Source organism: Sphaeramia orbicularis, chromosome 3 (assembly GCF_902148855.1).
Source record: "Sphaeramia orbicularis chromosome 3, fSphaOr1.1, whole genome shotgun sequence".
NCBI lineage: Eukaryota > Metazoa > Chordata > Actinopteri > Kurtiformes > Apogonidae > Sphaeramia > Sphaeramia orbicularis.
In genome coordinates this window covers 59,046,022-59,066,608 of record NC_043959.1, presented here as the reverse complement: position 1 = coordinate 59,066,608, position 20,587 = coordinate 59,046,022, and the positions used below count along the sequence as shown (strand labels likewise).

The 20,587-nt window shown below is 35.6% G+C and overlaps 1 protein-coding gene across 1 annotated transcript in view; it reads right to left on the bottom strand.

The window, feature by feature from the left end:
• The window catches only part of cdkl5 (cyclin dependent kinase like 5), a 106,629-nt gene that overhangs the window by 17,097 nt on the left and 68,945 nt on the right, over positions 1-20,587 (bottom strand). Inside the window, 3 exon segments of the mRNA XM_030123046.1 lie at positions 4,543-4,648; positions 4,993-5,094; positions 19,428-19,768. Of these exon segments, the coding sequence (XP_029978906.1) occupies positions 4,543-4,648; positions 4,993-5,094; positions 19,428-19,768 (549 nt within the window).

Below are 20,587 nucleotides of genomic sequence, written 5' to 3'. Positions count from 1 at the left end.
ATCTATGGTTTGGTAGGTTTTCCAGGATGGGGAGTCCATTTCTGAAGTCATTTTTTTAATGCAGGTCAAATCAGAGGTCAAATTTTGAATGTGAATTAAATTATAGGAACAGATGGACTTCAGCGAGATATTGAAAAGACTGTGTTGACCAAGTGTGCCACTTTCTTTTTTTCAAACATTGGTTGTCAGCACATGTATAAACAAACAAGGAGAACGTTAGGTTAGACGTCACAATAAAAGGCTTTGTCAGTCTGTGGAAACTGAGATTATTCTGATTGCTTGATTCTGACAGAGTGTAACTGTGTGTGTTTTTTTTTTTTTTTTAATGTGAATCAAAATCTGGAAAAATTGACAATAAGGAACGATTCCATGTGACTTGTTGCTTCCTTCTCATTAAGCATAATGGTATCAGGGTTCTCTTGGTTTGGTGGGTGGATCCATTTGTGGTTGACAGGACACATGTACTCCTGCTTCTTGCTTTGCAGGATGAGCAATGGATTCTGTAAACATGGTCTGAAATTTGGAAATCCGCAACGCCATAATCATCACTTTCACAGCAAATGGTTCAAAACCTTTCTCTTCTCTTTTCAGAGTGATCAATAGAGTGGAGTGGTCAGCACCCCATTGCCAGTTGCAAAACACTCACAGGCCAATCACATTCTGAGAAATGCTCAAGGTTGAATAATTAGCAACCAAGTTAATTTAGCTCTACTGACCATATGTGACACATTTCCATTTAAAAAGTTGACTGGTATGAGCATTGCAGGGTCTGTTATGGGAAATATAAGAGTGGACACTTGACTAGTTGAAATCTGCTCACATTTGACTATGTAATGTCACTTCTCTACTATTTTCAATTGTGTTTATGCATGTGCAGATGTAAAAAAAAAAAAAGGAAATAAAGCACATTAACCTGTATACATGTGTGAAGACATCAGAGTATTGAGGAGAAATCTAGGTGTGTTAATCCAATTTTTCATAATCGGATTACTGCCGTTATCGGATAAAGCCTATCAGATTATCCTGTTTACATGATCCCTTGAATAATCTGATAACTCCTGAAATCACATAATGATCGGCGTATTGGTGTGTGTGTGTGTAAATAGGCTCACTGATACCAGTCTGTGCATTGTACTGCTATGTAGACATCGAACATTAGGTTTTCTGCAAAAATTCTATTGTTATCATCTGAGTTCTTCAATATGTGTGTTGCCATTAACTTATTTAATCCACATTTTGAAATTTCACATTGTAAACTGTTTGTGGAAACTGCAAAATTTGGAAAATAATAAATAAAATGACTAATCGTTGCTTGATTGAGGCAGTGTTTGCCATTTTCCATAAAAGAGTAAATGTACATACAGAAAATAAAAGGACTTTTTCAAATAAATTCTGACATACTGTATATTTAGGTCATGTGACCGATCAGCTGTTTGCTGCATCTTCCAAGATATTGTAATAATCAATGAAAAACATGTGAATAAAAATTGTGGGGTGGAGACGGAATTATTCCTTTGTCTGATCCATGAGAAAAGCATCATATTCATTTTAGATGAAAACATCCAAAGATCAAGGACTTCAGCTCCAACATGAAGCTAATGTGGACGTATCTTAAAGTGGTAATACAGTCGACAGCCACTAGGGTGTGCTTATTTACTCTAAACCAGTAACATAACTTGCATTTTCAGTTTTGGGACACATTTTCTTGACATTTTATTGAAACTCAGCTGCAGTCTGCTTATCTACAGAGGCAACAATGTGGAACACCAGCTGACTTTAGCTTAATGATGGAGTTAGTGACTGTATATTGAACCTTTAAAGGGTTACAACCTGTTAACTTTAAGGATCTTAGAACATTTTTGGAAAATTACTGATAAAACACATGACCGGTAGAACATAGACTAAAATAACTGGACTTTATGCAAGATAAGATAAGATAAGATAAGATAAGATCAAATAGCTAAGATAAGATAAGATAAGATAAGATAAGATAAGATAAGATAAGATAAGACTTTATTTATGCCACCGAGGGGAAATTTCACAGTTAATACCAGCAACACACTGCAAAAGCCAGTGCAGAGAAAAAACAGGTAGAAAAAGAACACAAACGAGTGAAAAATGAAATATAAAGAGAAAAATAAGAAATTTGGTATTTATATAACATATTGCGCAGGAAAATCTGTGACCTGTCAATCTTAAGTCTGACGCCACAGAGACGCTGTTTATCATTTTTACATTCAGCTGCTGGCTGTCAGTCACAAGAACTGCTGAAGACTGAAGAAGAATGCTGTCTGTGCTCATTGTAAAAGGTCAACTTACTTTTATTACCGTTGTGTAACCGTTTTAGACATATTAAAGCGGGACCACAGCTAGTCCAGTCAGACGTTACAAGGTTGGCTCTGAGTGCTTGTATTGTCTCAACTGTAATCTTGCAAAATTACAGTTATTGTGATCCCTCGATCAGAGTGTTGGTGTTTTCTTTGTCTCAGAGTGCTAGTAAATCCATTACATATATATATATATATACACACACACACATACATATATATATATATATATATATATATATATATATATATATATATATATATATATATATATATATATATATATATATATATATATATAATTAGAATTAAAAATAAATATTATTTACATAGTGGTTGAACATGCAGATGATGTGACGGAGGGTTTACGTTGAGAACAGTTATATAATCTGACGCTTTATATTTCTGTTCTTTCTCATTTTAATCCCCTTTATTACCTTATATTTTTACAATCTGTGTATGTTCTAGGGCTGAATGATATTGACAAAATTTCATATCTCGATATTCATGCCAGATATTTCGATATCGATACGATATGCCTGGGTTCGGTGAAAACCAAGCATTTTTCAGAAAAATACAAACATCATAATATAAAGGAATGTGGACAGTGCAGTGTTATTAATAAGAACTCACTGCCAGTCATCAACATTCACATAAAGTACGAATAAATAAATTGCAATTCAAACATTTTACTGCAGCTCTGCTTTACCAATAAATAACAAATATATGCAGCAGCTGGTGGAAGGTGAAACACTGAAAGTGCACTGAAGTGCAACATGTTTCTTCTAAAGACAACAGAACTGTTTGCAGAAAATGCATTTGCTACTCACAGAACAGAGGTAGTTACAGCACAACTTCTACAGATTCTTTGCCAGGAACACTAGCTTGTTAACCATGTCTGGCTTCAGACAGGACGTCTCACCGCTCACAATGCTGCCTGATGCACTAGATTCTCTCTGAGGCAGAGCTGGTGGCCTGCGTGCACAAGGATTTTCTTGCCATTTTGCTAAGCCGGGGAAAGTTGACTTTGTGAGTTCTCCACCACAGAAGGGGGTCCTCTTCGTTGTCAATTGTGGAGGACTGCATGTAGGCGCTCAGCTCAGCTTCGAGTCCTGACCAGAACCAGGAAGTACGACCATATTAGTCCTGTGCTCAGATCTGTGCACTGGCTTCCTGTGGCTCAGAGAATAGACTCTAAAACAGCTCTGCTCGTTTATAGGTCTGTCCATGGTCTAACACCAAAGTACATCTGGGACATGTTGGTCCCATATGAACCATCTGGGACCCTGAGAACCTCAGGGACTGGTCTTCTGCTGGTGCTCAGAGTCAGGACTAAACAGGGTGAAGCTGTGTTTCAGTTCTATGCAGCTAAACTCTGGAACAGTCTTCAGACAGACCTCTACTGTGACAGTGTTTCAGTCCAGGCTGAAAACAGCTGTTCAACTGTGCACAGAACAACTGAAAGGGTTCTATCTGCACTCTGACCTTTTATTTTGTTGTAATTGATTATTATTTATGTTTTATTGATTATGTTTAATTGTAATTGTGTATTTTTAATCTGTCTCTTTTCCATTTTTGTAAAGCACTGTGAATTGCCCTGTGTATGAACTGTGCTATACTAATAAATCTGCCTTGCCTTGCCTCTATGGCAGCAGTGGGATCAATATGTCAAGGTCAAGGTTACTTTATTTATACACGTAGGTAGATTTGTTTTGCAGTCTAGGTGATTGCCTTGGCATTACAACAACACATACATTAAACATGCAAGACAGTCACTTGATCACGCTTACAGACAGGACAAAAAGACAGGACAAAAAGTGCTCAGTGTTCCACCATTCATCGGTATAGCAGCATGGATAAGTAAATAAAATAGGTAAGATCAAATAAAGAAAAACAAGATGCAATAAAACACAATAAAAACCAGAAAAGGTAAGAACAATCCGGGATAAAAACCCGAATAAGAACATACAATAAAAATAAATAAATAAATAAATAAATAATTAAATATATATATATACATATATATATATATATATATATATATATATATATATATATATATATCGTTGCTTTTTCGATATTAATATCTTGAATGTTCATATCTAGCTATAAATACGATAACGACATATCTTTCAGCCCTAGAATGTTCCACTTTCCTCTCCTGAGAACATGACTTTCTTCATGCAGTTTGGTTTTGGACGTTCCTGCCTCTTACCTCTGTAGAAGCTGCCGACTCTGCGAGGCATGGACTCAGTGAAGATCATCCGATTCTCTTTGGAGGAGCTGCCGTCCTCGATGTGAGGGTCATGATACATAGGAACCTAAGAGTTATAGACATCATGCAGACACACAACACACACAAACACACACATGGACAGAGGATGATACAAAATGACTTCAAATCTTCATCTTTGTTACAGATCATCTGATCCTCACTCTTTCTCACTGTCACTCTTTTTATTTTTTTTATCCTCACTCTCCTTATTTTTTTTACTATTTACTGACACGTTCTTAATTGACTCACATCACAAGACATTCAGGACAATCTTAGACCTGCTCAGTGAGGGTACATTTATACCAGCGACAACATGCAGGGAGGCTGTTGGCCTGAGTAGGAAAGCAGCGGTCAGAAGAGCTACTGTAGGGAAAAGTGTGAGGGTCGGACCTCGTTTTTAGCGCGCTGTGTATGAAAAGCTGCTGTGTTGTCCCTCGTAGAGTCTTTGATGGGGGCACAAGGGTGGCTCATGTCTTTAGGAGACTGCTCACTCTGTTGAGAAGACGGACAGGTGCAGGTCAAAGCAGACTGGAGAAGCAGTGTGAAGCAATGATAATGTGAGACAGTGACCTGCACACACCCTGGTCATTCCATGCCAAGAGTCCACCCGCTTACCCACAATTCAGAGCTTCTTCCAGTTCATGTCACGGATCAACTTCTGTTAAGTATAAGGCACCCTCAAAATCCTAAAGCTAAATTAAAACACTTTTCTACTTCTGATTCTTTGAAGTTTGGACCTCAGAGCTAAATTAAATCCCTTTTTATGTGTGTCTTCTGAGCTTCACCAACTGCTTATTTTTTTACTGAATTGCGTTGAAATTTGTATTGAGCATCCAAGACACAATTTGCAATATGTGTTTTATTTATAGGTGCTGAATGTTTGTCAAATTTTCTCAGGGAGTTCACTTTCCTCTGAAATATTATTTTAATTTAGATAGTTCAAGTCTTAAGTTTAATCACATGTTAATTAGCAGTAGGATTACTTCGTTTCACTGGATTTCTTTGTTTCACTGGTTAGTGGTAAAGTTCCTAGGTTAATATGGGTTACATCTTGGTCAACATACTAAACTGACAGATTTACAAACACGGGATTTAGGTTTTTACCTTAGACACACTTTTAAACACACATGCCCACATAGGATTGTAAACCACAAGAGACAAGATGTAAACACATTATCAGTATAAGTCCAAACATCTGCTTTGACTCTGTGCATTTAAAAGGGTGTATAAATCCACTATAATAACAAAATATAGTACATTATAGAAGTACGCATAAAATAAGATATTATGGTTGATTGGTTATCATGATAGGAAGATACTATCATATTTATTGATCATTGTATTTGGAGTAAATATTTGAGGTGGATATGTATACAGGGTGAGTCAGAAAAAACGCTTTTCATTCAAAGAAATTGTACCACTGAAATGGAAATGCTTATTTTCTTTTGATTATACAGTCATATTGATGTGGTTATTGAGCATGTCTGGTGATTGAATCATTGATTTATGGCATAGCATAACAGAGGGAATGTCCATTGTTTATTATGCACCGAAATATCTGCCAACACAGTTTATGCCACAGTGAATGAACTTGAAATTGTCAACCATTACAGCATGTTTACTCGCCATCAAAATGTTTTGTCTCAACGAAGTCGTCCGGCACGACCTTCAACCTGGCTACCATTCAGATTGATGCAAATCTGTGCTCGTTGTCGCATCTCTAACACAGCTCTTCTCGCCATTCGTGTTCGTCGTAGGGCTTGGATTTCAGCCGTGATGCGATTTCGGAGTTCCTGAAGAGTTTGTGGAACAGTCTGATACACACGGTTTTTAAGATACCCCCACAAGAAAAAATCAAGGGGGGTCAAGTCAACTGCCGGATGGTTTCTTGGACACTACCAGTTTCGCAGAATTTTGTCACCATGAAAGCTCTCTGCACATCCGTAAACTGTGGTCTTGCCATGATGAAAACTCCCTGGGCACTGTCATGTAGGCCTATGTCCTGAGTGTGAAAGCAAAGCCCCGACTCCTGTAATTGTTGTCAATTTCAAGTTTGTTCACTGTGGCATACATTGTGTTGGCAGGTATTTCAGTGCCCAATAAACAATGGACCTTCTCTCTCTTATGCAATGCAATAAATCTATGACTACATCACCAGACAGGCTCAATAACCACATCAATGTGACTGTATGGTCAAAAGAAAAATCAGTGTTTCCGTTTTAGCAGTACAATTTCTTTAAATGGAAAGAGCGTTTTTTCTGACTCACCCTGTATTATAGTTTATATTGAAAACGGTTGATTATTGCAAATCTGATTGTGTATGAAGTGACTAAAAAAAAGTGTATATGAATGGTTTTTATGGTTGTGTTGTGTTATTGTAAAAAATATACAGAGGAAAATGTGTGTTAACAAAGCAAAGGAGACGGGTCTAGTTTGATTATTAGATTGTAAAAAGGGGGTGGAGTCAATAAGTTATACTTCTTCCCATTCCTTTTCAAGCGCAAAAAAAATTTATTCATTTATTTGTTTTGACCATGTTGTATGATTCTTTGTTATCTGATGATTCTATGTGCTCGAAACAAACTACTACTACTGCTACTACGACTTTAGAGTCAGATCACACCAGCCCTTTTTTGTGACCCAGCCCACTTGGCCCAAAAGGGGTCAGCCCATAGTTTGAAGATCAGTTTGTTTACAAGGATGATAAAAGTGATGTGCACTGGAATGTCCGGATCCATTTTTCCTGCTTGGTGTGTGGATCCTCAGCTGAGTTATACTTTGCATGTGGTCAGATCAAGTTAAAAAATAAATTCATAAAAATCCTGACTTATTCTTGGAGCTTCCAACAAAAGAACATGTTAAGACCTCAAGCAAAATTCTGATGTTATCATATGCAAAAGGCTTAAAAAATGGACTGTTTATACCTCCCAAACACTTCCAGCTCTTCTCAATTCTTTATTTTTCATCTCCTCGGATCCTTGAGTCCTCACCGCTCAATTGTTACTCGGAAATTGATTTCACACACTGGATAAAAACTGATGATAAGGATAACTGAAAAAAATACTTCATATTTGTCTAATACTCAGACAACCCCTCACTTTATTATCCCCTGAGGGTAATTGGATCTCTGGGCTTTAGCCATCCTAATACACATAGCAGCTATAACATTAACCCTTTGCTGTCATTGAACGTGCTAGGGGATCAGCTCCAGAGCCTCTTTCTTATTGTTCGCCTCCTTCACTACTCGATTGGACAAATGCATATTGATGATTAAATACTTAGGAGTAAGGAGGTAAAACCAAGGATACACAGGTCAGGAGTTGTTTGGTGATCGGAGCTGTGTAAGAGAGGCAAGACCGGATCATATGTGCATATGTGCATGATAGGGGCTGGGGCTCTGGCTCTAGTAAGTTTTCCTCCGCAAACTTAAGAGAGCCGGAGCCCCAGCCCCTACCATGCACACATTTTACAGAGGCACCATCCAGAGTGTCCTGACCAGCTGCATCACTGTGTGGTTCGGTGCCTGCACCTCATCCTGCAAAAAGACCCTCCAGCGTACAGTGAGAGCAGCTGAGAAGATCACTGGAGCCCCTGTCCCCTCCCTTCAGGACATCTACAACACCCGCCTCACCCGAAAAGCCATCCGCATCGTAAAAGACCCCACCCACCCGTCTCACAGCCTCTTCAGCCTCCTGCCATCAGGGAGGAGACTGCGGAGCCTCAGGGCTACGACCAGCAGACTGAAAGACAGCTTTTTCCACCGGGCTATCAGAACGCTGAACTCCCTCCCTGCTCTACCCCCCCCCAAAACATCGCCACTTTAGTGCAAGTGATGCTCATATGCACCTTGATTGTTCTTTTGTTATTCCTCTACTGCACTCTTTTATGTTTACCTTTTACACTCTTCTATGTTATTTGCACTTTATGTTTACTTGCACTGTGGGGCCTTAGAGTCCAGTAATTTCGGCTCTCTCTGTATGTAATGTACATGGCAGAACTAACAATAAAGATGACTTTGACTGATATGAACCGTGGCAGGACTTTAAAAATGAAACTTTTATTCAAAAAGTTCAGGATATTTATCAAATGGAGCCGATCACATTCTCACTCAGGCTTCAGAAAAACACCTTAACTAAAAGATGGGAACCTATGTTACATTTATTGCTGCAATAATACTTATTGGTGATGCATAACCTCATGTTGTAAATTAAGGTGCTGTCATCCTGCTTCTGACTGGGATTTGTACCTGTGGCCTTGTATTCTGGAGTGGATGTTACTTATTTGCTGTGACTGTTGTTGTTTTCTTTGGTTTCCATCCTGTATTGCCTGTGGTGTTTATGGAGATGCATGTGCAGCTGGGAGAGAGGAAGGGAAACTTATCGAACTGTATCTGAACATGTACATTGTATTGTACTGATTAAAAATTTGAAGCTCTACTAGTTATTTAACCCATAAGGACCCAGTGTGGCAATCCCAAAAATGAATCTTCTCTCTAACCTTTCTTTTTTTTTTTTACTCCAATTTTTATTCAGATCAGTCTCGTAACATATTACACAGGACATGTTAGGTACAAATTACGCTGTTCTGTTTTGTTTTTTTTTTGTTTTTTTTTGAAAAAGAGAAAAAGGTGTCAATATTGTTCACTGGAAGGAATAAAAGGGGCAATTTGTGAACCTTCGCTGCTTGAATATTGTCATATAAAGATAGACTTTGCCGTGAAAATTGTGAAAATCAATGCTTGTCATGGTCATCCTACTTTGCAGGACAATAACATGAATAGTAATAAAGATTACATATGCAAACAAACATATTTCTACACACACTCAAATTTCTCTACATATATATTTAACCTTTCTTAAGTGTTTTATCACCATTTATTATACTATTATCCTCTGCATTTTGTATTCTTTAAGTATAAATCAGGTGTTTTCCTATATTTAATTCACAGATCAGGTAGATGTTCATAAAAGCTCAGATTAAAGTTGAGGGTTATTATGTCAGAAATAGAGAAAACTGAAGAAAAAGTGACTTTATGAGCAAAGAAACCACTAACTGAACATAAACTAAGTGTCTCCATCTACTGTCATTTATTAAACTGGTGATAAATGACAGTTTATTTGTTTTTTCTGGTGAATCAATGTTGTAGAAGATGATGCTGTTTCCATGGTTACTACGGAGCCTCTGAACATCCAAATGGGTCATTTGTGATGACCATGAAAAGATTACAAACTGCATTTTATACCAATTATTTACATGTATTTATAGGTTTAGTGGATGAGAAGTTATGAAACCTTTTACAGTTATCAAACATTTTTAGTTTGGGTCATTATGGGTTAAAAACATGAAATGCATGATTAAGCCTGTGTGTGTTAAATAGAAATGTACAGTATGACATCCCTACATCGCCTACTGACACATTATGCCACACTGCGAATTCAGAAATGTAAATGCACGCTCATCTGACAGAGATCATAAAATACTCTCTCATCACCTCCTAACCTCAACTCCTCTGCTCACATTTTTGGTGGGAGGAGTGAGGAGATGAGGCAAAGACCTGAGGAACGACAACTTCAGAAGTAACCCATAAAGACCCAGTGCTACTTTTGTGGCAATCCCCAAATGATATTTTTTCTCTATATTTAACATTTGTGATTTAAGTGACTTAACACCATTTATTCTAAAATCATTCTCTATATTTTGCATTTTTCCTGTGAAAATCTGGTATTTTGCAAAATTTAATGTATTGATCATATGGATGTTAATAAAAGCTCAGATTAAAATTGATGGCTATTGTACGAAAAACAGAGAAAACTGAATAAAAAGTGACTTTTTCAGTAAAATATATCATTAACTGAACATACAACAAGCGTCTACAACCACTGTCATTCATTAAATTCCATGGGTTTGACTAGTGAATCAATGTTGTAGAGCACAGGTGTCAAACATGCAGCCCGGGGGCCAAATCCAGCCCACCAAAGGGTTCACACCGGCCCCTGGGATGCATTTGTGAAAGGCAAAAATGACACTGAAGATATTAAGAATCATTTTAGGGCAATTCAATCTAAAGTGGATCAGACCAGTAGAATACTATCATAATATCCTATAAATAATGAAAACTGTAAATTTCTCTCATTGTTTTAGTGTAAAAAAAAAAAAAAAAGTAAAATTACACAAAAATGTTTACATGCACTGACTAGCCTTTTATATAAAAAAAGTAAAATTACACAAAAAAAGTTTACATGCACTGACTAGCCTTTTATAAAAAAAAAAGTAAAATTACACAAAAATGTTTACATGTACAGACTAGCCTTTTATAAAAAAAAAAAAAAGTAAAATTACACAAAAATGTTTACATGTACCGACTAGCCTTTTATAAAAAAAAAAAGTAAAATTACACAAAAATGTTTACATGTACAGACTAGCCTTTTATAAAAAAAAAAAAAAGTAAAATTACACAAAAATGTTTACATGTACCGACTAGCCTTTTATAAAAAAAAAAAAGTAAAATTACACAAAAATGTTTACATGTACAGACTAGCCTTTTATAAAAAAAAAAAAAAGTAAAATTACACAAAAATGTTTACATGTACCGACTAGCCTTTTATAACAAAAAAAAAGTAAAATTACACAAAAATGTTTACATGTACCGACTAGCCTTTTATAAAAAAAAAAGGGAAATTACACAAAAATGTTTACATGTACCGACTAGCCTTTTATAAAAAAAAAAGGGAAATTACACAAAAATGTTTACATGTACCGACTAGCCTTTTATAAAAAAAAAAAAGGGAAATTACACAAAAATTTTTACATGTACCGACTAGCCTTTTATAAAAAAAAGTAAAATTACACAAAAATGTTTACATGTACAGACTAGCCTTTTATAAAAAAAAAAAAAAAAAAGTAAAATTACACAAAAATGTTTACATGTACCGACTAGCCTTTTATAAAAAAAGTAAAATTACACAAAAATGTTTACATGTACCGACTAGCCTTTTATAAAAAAAAGTAAAATTACACAAAAATGTTTACATGTACAGACTAGCCTTTTATAAAAAAAAAAAAAAAAAGTAAAATTACACAAAAATGTTTACATGTACCGACTAGCCTTTTATAAAAAAAGTAAAATTACACAAAAATGTTTACATGTACAGACTAGCCTTTTATATAAAAAAAGGGAAATTACACAAAAATGTTTACATGTACCGACTAGCCTTTTATAAAAAAAAGTAAAATTACACAAAAATGTTTACATGTACCGACTAGCCTTTTATAAAAAAAAAAAAAAAGTAAAATTACACAAAAATGTTTACATGTACCGACTAGCCTTTTATAAAAAAAAGTAAAATTACACAAAAATGTTTACATGTACAGACTAGCCTTTTATAAAAAAAAAAAAAAAAGTAAAATTACACAAAAATGTTTACATGCACTGACTAGCCTTTTATAAAAAAAAAAGTAAAATTACACAAAAATGTTTACATGTACTGACTAGCCTTTTATATATATATATATATATAAAAAAAGTGAATAACCTGAAATCTCTTAAGAGAAGTATATGGAATTTTAATAATATTCTGCCTGTTATTTAATGTTTTGTGTTTTTGTAGATCCACTGTGACCTCTAAGTTGTAATTCACATGTATAAAAGATAAACTAAGGCATAATATTGTTAATATTGCACTTACTTTACTTAGGAATTTTGAGGTTGTTCATATTTGTTCATGTTATGTTCAAGTACAATTCATAGATGTAAACATTTTCATTACTTTCTTCACTCAAAAGTTATTATCCTACTATTTATATTATTTTACTGGTCCGGCCCACTTTAGATCATATTAGGCTGTATGTGACCCCTAAACTAAAATGAATTTTAATGAAACCTGTTGTAGAGAATGACAATGTTTCCATGGTAACTACGCAGCCTCTGAACATCCAAATGGGTCATACCTGATGACCGTGAAAAGACGACAAACTGCATTTTACACCAGTTACTGACATGCATTGATAGGCTCAGTGGATCAGCAGGTGTTGAACATTTTAGATCAGTAGATGATTTTGGTTGGGGGTGGATGTTTGGGTCTTTATGGGTTAACACGAAGGGAGTGAAAAGAGTTCAGTTTTGAAGCCGAAACTTGTCAGTCTCCTGGTGGTGGCTGGTGCAGTGTAGGTCAGTATAAGCCATCTCCTCTGTGTCATCCAATGAGACTTTGAGCAGAATGAAATTGATTGTAACCATCCGATAAATGTTTCCCAGTGGTGGTTTTTGCTCTTCATAGAACTGACTTGTGTTCATAGTTCACCTTTCTGATCAGTTTATTTTTTAATAAGATATTTGATGTTATAAAAACAGAAAACTGACAGCTGTACTGACATATTGTGCTCCACATTCCACATGCCACATCCATGACACATCCCCACATCCTGACAGACTCTGGCTCCAGATTGTGTCAGAGAAGCAACAAGGCAGCTCTCTGGATTTTGGCTTCATTTTTACACACAGGGAAGAAACAGCATTGTGACGTTCATCTGTCTACACTGTCAGTGCTCCCAAACAAGATGTAAAACATGTCCTGTTGGATATTTTTCAAGAATCTATCATACTGAGAACAATACCCAATTATTCACTACAGCGGACTCTGCACATCATCAGTTGAAAACACTGGGTTACAAAAAATGTTTTCTGCAAGTTGTCTAGGTTTTTTCAACTGAATTAGGACCATTTTGCACCGCTAAATCCAAAAATGACATCTGTTTTTCTCAATCAGGTCGGGGTTTTTTTTGCTAATTTGATTTGGAAAAATTTGATCTTCTCACAATCTGCACCCAAACTTTATCTTGGTCACCAAGTTTAATACCAAAATAAGATTGGTAAGCACACTTTATGAAACTTGTGACTTGATTCCTGTTAGGTACAATGGTGTATTCACCGCAGATGTAGCAGAATACGTCAGGCTTATTTTTGCAAGATCTTCTAGTTGAAGCCATTTCATTCACCTGTAATATTAAAAAAAACATTAATCATAAATTGGCAAAAGTCAAATCTTCAGAACTCGTTTATTTCAAGAAATATGAAAGAATTTTGTATCATATGATGTGAAAATGCCCATAAATGTAAGCAAAAATGTTCAAAAGCCAATATGTAGCATAGTTCAGAAAGTTGACCTGATTGAGCAAAATGAATGTGATTTTTGAATTCAGCACACCAAAATTATCCGAAATCAGCTCAAAAAACTTAAACAATAAATTTGTTGTTGACCAGTGAAATGAACTAGGTTGGAGAATAGGGCTGGGTATCATGGTCAATTTCCATAATCGATTAGATTTCGATTCATAAGGTTCTGAATCGATTAATCACGATTCAATTCAATATCGATTCGATTCAGTATTGATTGATTGATTCAGATTAATTTAGTGATACCAAAGTACAATTTTGAGTTGTAACCTGATTATTTAAGTACCGCAGTCATGCACCACATCAATACTGGGATCAATATTGATATTAGAAAGGAAATAAATATGACATTTCAGCAGTAAATTGCTGAATGTGCTCTTAAATAATGAAGGGGACAGAAATCTTGCCATGTTTTTACAGTGGGTCAGAACTGACTTCATCTTTATTCTGTTTTATGGCTGGAGGCTTCTACTCACTGGGGGTGGGGTGGGGGGGTAGCAGTTGGACATTGTCACTTTACTCTTCCTCTAACTCCATACTAAGTGGAGAATCTTACAATGTAGCACGAAAGGGTCCATAAAGTCCAGATTATAGGTTTAACCCTTTCATGCACAAATTATGAGAACCTTAATCAAAAATTTTTCCTGAGTGTTTTTATTCCTCTTTAGGCATGAAAAAAACAATGCGATTGAAAATTTTCTTCTGAAAAATAAAATAAATAAATCAAATAAAAATAATTTAAAAATTTAAAAACACATTGAAAAAAATAATAATGACAAAAAAATAAAAATAAAAATTTTCATGAACCTATTTTTCATGAAGTTGCAAAAATGTCCACTCAGCTGGACACCACATGTTTAATTTTTGACACAGAAACATGTATTTACTGATAAACTGTGTGAAAACTATGGGGAGGGCTTGTGATTCTGGGGGTTTATGCTCAGGAGAGATCTACATAATGTTACCGATTCATGTCAGAAAAGATATGTAGTGTCTTAAAACTTTAATAAAAAAATGTGTAAACTAGAAGCACTCGGAGAGCGCAGACCTCCGCCAAGGCTGATCAGTGGCGCCCCCCATGGGCCCCCCCACCCCTGATCACCACCAAAATTTAATCATTTCTTCCTTATCCCATTTCCAACAAACCCTGAAAATTTCATCCAAATCTGTCCATAACTTTTTGAGTTATGTTGCACACTAACGGACAGACAAACAAACAGACAGACAAACAAACATACCCTGGCAAAAACATAACCTCCTTAAAAAAAATAACTAAATAAATAAATAAATAAATAAATAAATAAATAACAACAAAACCCATGAATACACAAGAGAACAGCTCTAAAATAGCTGTCCACTGTAGTGACCAGTGCGCATGAAAGGGTTAAAAAAACATACCATTTCAGTTGAATATGTCATAAATCAATGATTATGTTGTGGAGGTCAGAACCCTAACACGGACACAAAAAAAGTACAGTATAGGCCTGTGTCATCAGCTTCCAGTTATATTACAGGATAATATTAGTAAACACAAAAATGGAACGTCAGTAAAGAGAAGGTCGGTGAAGTTTCCCAGTACTGTGACTGTACATGAAAGGGTTAACAGTCCATCCGCTCCGTCTTTCCTGCAGGTATCTCTGGCTCTGGAGCCTTATGTTACTGATGTGTTGTTGTGTTTTTTTTTCTGTTATTTTTCTGGCTCTTCCTTCTTCCTTTCTCCCTCTGCTCTCCGTTCAGCCCACCCGGTTGAGGCAGATGGCTGCCCACCCTGAGCTCGCTTCTGTCAGAGGTTACGTCTGCTAAAGGGAGGTTTTCCTTCCCTCTGTCACCTTCAGATGATTTTTGTTATGATTTGACGCTGCACAAATACAATAATTGAATTCAATGGTATATTAATATAGTTCTGTCATATCTAGAAGTTATTTTGTCAGCCACAGATTTTGCTAAATATAGTTTTAGAGCGGAAAAACATTTAAAATACAGTATTTTGACTACATTTTTAATTATTTCAGAAAGGTTTTGATGGTAAGTGATAATATTCAATGCAGAAATATAAAAATTGTAAAGTTGAAGAAATGATTGATATGTGTAAAAGCTTTCTATGTGTGTGATAGCTGTTAAGATTTGTAGCTTGTAATGGTTTAATTTGTTGACTAAATGATGTTAAATTATTCTCTGTCTCTGGACAAAATATTCGTTCATTACTTCAACACATATAATTTTACATTTTCTAAGCTTTTAGTTAAAAAAGTGTGATTTTCTGGTTCAAAGATAGAATAATGTCTATGGTAGGCATTTTTTTAGTTTTTAATTTTTATGCAGGACAAAGTAACATTTAGATGTGATACAGCCTGCCAACACTAATACATGAAAGCAGCGCATAATGCTAATAAGATAAGATAAGATAAGAAAAGATAAGATAAGATAAGATAAGATAAGATAAGATAAGATAAGATAAGATAAGATAAGAAAAGAAAAGATAAGATAAGATATGCCATTATTAGTCCCACAAGGGGAAATTCCATCTTAACAGAAGCAAAGTACAAAAGCTTTAGAAATATAAATTTAATTGCTTTAATTTAATATGCTTTAGAAGCAGAAATTTGTTTTGAAGAAAGTGAAAACTAGTGAAGATAAATTTAAAAAATGAATAAAAAAATATATTACCAGATTATTTCTTACTTAAATATTGTCAATTGATTTCTTAGACTTTAAATACAAATTTCAAGTGTAAAATAAGCAGTTAGTGAGACTTAGAATAGAAACACTGATGATGAAATTAAGCTAATAGGTGTGTTTGCATAACTGTGTTTTTTTTTTTCCCTTAATGAACCCATGACATGAACTGGGAGGTCGTAGGTGGTTTGATATGAAATGACCCACCTGCATACACACACCAGCTTGTGAAATACTCACACACAAACATCAAACTCAACAAGCTGTTCTCAGATGTTACTCCTAAAACTACAACAAACCTGTTAAATTACACGTGAATCCTGTCAGGTTAGTTATATTTACACTTTATAAAACAATATATATTTTTTTATGTTAAAATTGGGAAAAAAAGTCACATATTTTTAGATCCCTAAAGACCCTGAAGTCCAGTTCAGACTAAAGATCCACAACAACATGAGCTGAATGTGCAACTACTTGCAGAGCTCCGATCTGCGTCGTTCTGAAACTCTGCCAATTCAGACCAATGCAACAAGAGGAAACAGTGTGTTGTTTCCATAGTAACAATACTCTGTAGTTCCTTCTGATTGTGGTTTTTCAGTCTTTTTACAGCTGGATACACTGAAAATGAGTTATTTACAACAGCTTCATTTGTGGTATTGATGAAACAGCAGGTCTTGAATTTCTCCTTTCGATCCCCAGATGTTTAGAGAAACTTATGTCACTTGTATTAAGCAGAGAAAGCAGAAACTATCGAGACAGGGTTTGTATTGTATGTATATGTGGAATAAGTGACCCTAACCTCGATAAATAAAAATACTAAATCTTAAAATCATACCAACAGAACCACTGGTGACCCCATCAACTGGCTGGAGTTGAGCTGAAACAGGTCAGATCACAACACTGTGAGGCTCTAAAATGGTGTAATATCATTGGTTGTATTTTTGTACAATGTTCAGCAAATTTGAGGTAAAATTAAAAAAATTTGCCTAAATGGAAATTCTCTGCTTTACTATAAACAGGCTCAGATGAAATCATTTAGGCTGCGTCATGTTGCGCCGTAGGCTACACTACACATGGCTCTAATAAACAGAATAGAAGAAGCAGAACATTCTATTGGTGATTTCCATGTAAAATAGTTAAAATCGAAATGAATTTTTTTCATAGATGAAACGAGGAATAATTTAGCCATCTCCTCACAACCTGCTGTATCAGGCATGTTTTTGCACTTAAATGGAATATGAGAGAAGATGACACAAACAGCTGAACGATCACGAGCTGAATGGTTGTAATGTCGAATTAGCCAAAAAAGGTGTTTCTATTTCCTCCATGTGCATTTATGCCTTTAGTGAAAAATGGCAAAAAGAACCTCAATTGAAGAAAGAACTTTTTGAAAAGTGAGAAGTTTTGTGATGAAGATCAGGCAGAAGACAAAGAGGAGATTTATGGATGTGGAGAAACAGGACATGCAGAAAACAAACAAAACAAAAAAAAGGTGGGGAGAAGGTGTAAAGAGGAATCCCCCTTGGCTGGTCCTGGTCCCTGAGCTGGTCTTGGTCCATGGGGGGGCTGGAGGTCTTGTGAGAAGGTGATGGTGTCCTCCCCTCCTCGGGCTCTGTGTGCTTAGCTCCACCCCCCCATAGGTATATTAATTTAAATTAATTAATATAAACTCTGATTCATATGAATTGATATAAATTATTAGAAATATTGAATTATTTAACCAGTTTTTACTGTTTTTGTGGCTACCTCCACTGCTGCCACAGTAATGACAAATAAGACCATTAGTATTATTACTATATATTGTTGTGTTGTCATTATTATCATTATTATAATAATTATTTGCACTCTCACCCCCCATTCTCTTTCTCATTTTCATTCACCCCCCCCCCCCCTTAATTCTTGCCCCTTATCAATCCATATTGTTTAGTTGCTATATACGTTTATTATCTTCTTCATTGTAATATGATGTTTTCATTGTTGTTGTTTATCATTGTTTTTTGTTTGTTAGTTTGCTTACTTGCTCAATTTGTCTTTTATTTATTTGTTGTTTTTTCTTTGCACTATGTCTCATTAACTAATATTATTATTATTATTATTATTATTATTAATAATAATAATAATAATAATAATAATAATAATACAACTACTTTAAAAAAAAGGATGACATGCAGGATGTTAGTGTGAAAGAAGATTCAGGAGACAGGGTCAGGTGGAAGCAGATGGTTTAACTTGTTTAACCCTGACCATATTTTCAGGGGAAAAACGCCTAAACAGACATACCCAAAGTAAATGAAGAATTCCTTCACAATAATAAGGTTCATATGGATGTTCTTGGTGTCTATGGACATTTACAGACCTCACAGAATCTATTCCCATTGTCTAAAATATTGTATCTATTACTATGCCTGAGTAAACTGGAACAAACTAAAAGAGAAATTAGAATTTTTGATCCTCGCCTGTTTTTTTTCAGCTGGATTGACGATGATATGCATAAATTAATTGTTTGTGTCGGAGATTTTTAATAGCGTATATTTCACCCCACAAAGATTGAAAATCATATTTGAACATTAAAGTTTGCTCTAAAATACACTTTTGATGTACTTTTATTAACATTAGGGTCTAAACTTTGAGCAAAAGCTGAAAAAAACATTCATTGTCCTGATTTATTATATTTTTATAGTAGATGAATATTAACATAATTTTTTCGGCCCGCTGATAGGGCTAAAGGGCTTAAAGGGAGCAGCTAAAAGTAATACTTGTTGTAGAGAAGTTGGAAGTTTTTTGGAATTTTGGTCTTTCCGTGAACACTTTGCAATGCACAATGTCAAAATGCATAAAATAAACGTTCATGTAAATGCCCCTAATGCAAACCTTTAGTCTGAACTGAACATGGCGTAAGTGGAAGCACTGCCATTTTCGCAGTATCGAAGGATGTTTTCTAAACCATCACAAACCCATCGGACTGTGTACCACTAACCCTGGTCATGTCGTCGGTGCAGTCCTCTCTGGATGAGCTCACTGAGTGTCCGGTGAGGGTGGTCCGGTGCTGGAGCTGTGGTGAGAGGAGCTGCAGGCTACTGGCACGTGTCGGTATGGCCTGGCCTGGTGCTGGCAAACCCGCCATCCCACTTTCAACCCCATGAGGTCTGTGGCGCTCTCTCCTGACGTACATCGAGTGGCGTTGAGGCCGTTGCTGAGAGGAGAAGGGGGAGGTGTAGCCCAACCCGTAATGGTACGACTCATGTGGAGAAGGCAGAGTGTGAGTGGAGGGCATCCCTGCTCCTCCAGGGTCTAAGAGCTCTGGAGCACCAGCATCTTCTGAAGCAGAAGCAACAAGAAGAGACATGTAAGATATTAGATATTAGATATTAGAGCTGTTGAGGAGGAAAAAACTGTCAAAATAGATGCTTGAAGTCAAAGGCAAATGTCATGCAGATAATCAAGTACAATATAATAGCTTTGTGTTTAAATTAAAGGGTGAATTTTTGTGATTAATTTGAAATAAACAGTCAAGTCAGAAAAGTTATTTGCTGTTGACAGTGTAGAAAGAATAGTTTTCTTGTCAATTTGGATTTAGGTTCCTTTTCCTCACAGTATTTAAAAGAAATTAATGTTCTACCACCACGACTTTTAAGCAAAACAGTCACAAGAAAGTTCCCAGTTTGGAAAAGAAAGGTTTAATGTGAGAAGACATAGAAGGTAGAGGCATCACAAGGCTGTGAAAGACAGACTTTTAGCATTTGTTATTGTTGAAGTCAACATCCAGAGAGAGTTTGATGAAAATATAGGAATAGGATTATGAACAGATTACTTAAAAGTACAATATGTATCATGTACTCGAGTACTTCCATGATATTTCTGTTGCAGTTTGGTTGGTACTGGGAACTGAACTGGCCATTTGATGATGTTAGATCTATGTTCCATGTTACAGCCATGATAAACACCTTTACAATGACTTCTACATCAAGGATTTAGGTCAGTTTCTACAAATATTAAGGTTATGCTTTATACTAGTTTGTGCACAATACTAGCTTAAAAATGGTGTTAGCTGTCAGCCAGACTTCGAATGTCTGTGTTTTTTAATGTTCTGTGCAACTAAAGTATGACTAATATTCTCAGTAGCATTATTACAAGTAG